We start from the raw sequence: 2,801 nt of genomic DNA, 5'->3' as shown, positions 1-2,801 counted from the left end.
TATTTTTTTTTTTTTTTGTGCCCTCAGCTCAATGCAACGGAGCAATGTAAACTAACTCCATTCACACCCATTCAGTATAATTAAAAACATTTTTTTTGTTGGTGCACTTCCGTTGAAAAAAGGAACTGGTGTAAATGGGCTCTAAAGAGTTTCTCCTGATGTGAGGAAGCAGGAGAGCCAGCTAATTAGTTGGCACAACTCCTAAATGAAGTATATTACTGTGGACAGAAAACTGCAGCTGCTGTGGCTCTCGGGCATTGCAAATACAGGAATATTTTATATATGTATGCATAAGCCCTTAAATATCTCTGGATAAGTGCACTAGCTGTCAGCAGCTTAAGGCCCCGTTCACACTGAGCGATTTATCACGCGGTAATTCCCGCTCTCCAATGCTTGGCAAAGGGTCCTGCGGTCGTGCGTCGCTACAGCAGGACCCTTTTTGGAGCGGATTTTGTCGCGATTCTAGCTTGCCAATGCAAGCATTTGTGCGATATTGCGTGACAAAAATGCGCGATTTGCAAATCGCGCAGTGTGAATGGGGCCTAAAGTAGTCTATAAGTGACTGTGTGTGAAGATGAAAGTATAACCTAAATGTTCAGCTCCAGATAACATGTTTTCAGCTCCAGAAAAAATGTTTTTTTTTTTTTTTTTTTTTTCATATTGAAGCAAGAGCGGGTGATTTCTTCTGAAGATGCTGCTACCAGATTACAAGTGGTAAACCGTTCTGCTCTAAAATCTGTTCAAGCTCAAGCTAGGCTTGTCTTCCATACACCTACCTCATCAGCTGGTCCTTTGACACCAAAAGAGACCAACTCTGTTCCCCAATCAGGAAGAAAACAACAAGAGTATATTAAGGTCAGTTTGATACTTTCCAAAAATCGTATGTGTACACACTTTTAGTGCTAAAGAATTAGTCCTGGAAAATATTCAGCATATTGTTTTTGAAGGACCAAGAGGATCAACTTGACGACCAGTTTTAGTGAGTCTACCCAGTATGTAATTTAACAAAATTTTGGCTGTGGAAAAATATCGTCTGGAAATGGCACTTTGGAGAAAATGTAGAAAGTACAATTTTTTTGGGGGGACAAAATTGTGCTGCATTCCTAGTTTCTCTCCTCGCTGGGCGCTGCTCTGTGTCCCCTCTGAGCAGAGAGGAGAGCGCTGTGAGCGTGTCACAGGAGGAGCTCTCCTCCCGCACCCCCATCTCCCAGTGATCGCTGAATGTTTGTAAATAATTGGATATAGTATGAGTTACTATGTACCAGTTATCAATGAACAGGAAGTGCTCTACATCACTTGCTATTCATTCATGATTGTGTACATAGTAACTCATACTATATCCCCAATTTATGGATGAACAGGAACACGCAGTACCGCACAGAGGATTCCTGTTCATTCAGTGCTGTGGCTGCTGAAAGAGAGTTAGGACTGTTATCAATCTCTTTTTCCTGTTGCAAAAGGGAAATATCAGGAGTCTGTTTTAGACCTCCAATATTTCCCTGCAGCAGTAAAGTTTATTTTTTTTAAATATATTTTAAATTTGGGCGGGGGGAAAAAAATAAATATAAAAGAGAACTATGAGATGAGTGCTTTTCACTCACCTCCTAGTTCTAGCCGACCTGTGACAATGAGACTGTCACAGGTCGGCTCAGTAGATCGGGAGGTGAGCAAACACATACCGGCGTTCGCTCACCTCTCAATCCTGTCACGGCTCTCTGCCCGATTCCCCCTCCCCGATCCACCAGCGCTGACTGGCGGAACGGGAGGGGCGGGTACAGCTGGCTCTGCGTCTAGATAGGCAGAGCCAGCTGTCACTCACGCAGCTGGGTGGATCCCGGCACAATTGTCAGGATCCGCTTCAGCTGCAGCGTCTCAGTATAACGCGAGCAGCAGCAGTTTGCGGTATACTGTGGCTTCTCAGTATACTGATCCTAGGGTGACGGGAGGACGCTAGTTTGTGTCCTCCTGTTACCCTAAGGAGAACTATGGGGAAAAGCCTTAACCCCCTAGTTCTCCTTTTTAAAAAGGTTAGAACAAGTGTTTTTTTTGGTTTCGGTCTGACTTTTTTTTTTTCAGTCCGCCTCTAATTTTAACTGTTTAGATTCCTGTAACTTTTGATATCTACATATTGGAGTTCATACAGTTTATATTTTACTGTTGCTAAAGACGCTAATTGTGTCAAAGTTATGGTATTCGTTAACTTTACAATGACTTGCCTGTGTCTAATGAGGGAACTTTTTGTTACAGATTGCCAAAACTTTGTTCACGGATGAAGCTTTGAAACCATGTCCACAGTGCCAGTACCCAGCTAAATATCAGCCTCTAAAGAAGCGAGGCAAGTGCAGTAGGAAGGACTGTGGCTTTGACTTCTGTATTCTATGCTTGTGCACTTTTCATGGCTCTAAAGAATGTAGCACTGGGTCAGGAAAGAGGATTCATAAAAAGGATATTCTCCCTGGAAGTGCGCAGAGCAAGCGCAATTTAAAAAGGCTTTGAATTTTCCAATTTCATCCTTTTTTTTTTATCAGTGTTTTTAAATTGTATTGTTTAGTACTGTATCTTGCAGCATCTGCTGTTTTTTGTATGCTGATGTGGCCTATAGTTCACAAACCACTAGACATTGCTAACCACCGCAAGATAGGGCAAAATTATTATGGTACATTTTATTGTACTTCATCTGTAGCACTTCTTGCCTCTATTTTGCATCTAAATGTTCTGGAACAGTGTTTTTTAATAGGTCACCTTGTGCTATGTGTATTTAAACAAATTGGCTTAAACTGGCATTTTCTCTAATTTATTTT

At 41.8% G+C, this 2,801-nt stretch overlaps 1 protein-coding gene across 1 annotated transcript in view; it reads left to right on the top strand.

Moving 5' to 3' along the window:
- Positions 1–2,574, top strand: part of FBXO43 (F-box protein 43) — a 15,490-nt gene extending 12,916 nt beyond the window's left edge. The window contains exons 4-5 of the mRNA XM_018559264.1: positions 667–855; positions 2,248–2,574. Coding sequence (XP_018414766.1) covers positions 667–855; positions 2,248–2,496 — 438 coding nt within the window. The 3' untranslated portion in view covers positions 2,497–2,574. The remainder of the gene's footprint in view (positions 1–666; positions 856–2,247) is intronic.
- Positions 2,575–2,801: the final 227 nt, after the last annotated feature.

This window comes from Nanorana parkeri, unplaced genomic scaffold (genome assembly GCF_000935625.1).
Source record: "Nanorana parkeri isolate BGI_ZX_2015 unplaced genomic scaffold, ASM93562v1 scaffold16, whole genome shotgun sequence".
NCBI classification, from domain to species: Eukaryota; Metazoa; Chordata; class Amphibia; order Anura; family Dicroglossidae; genus Nanorana; species Nanorana parkeri.
Note: the sequence above shows the minus strand (reverse complement) of the source record. Positions and strands in the feature narration are given on the sequence as shown.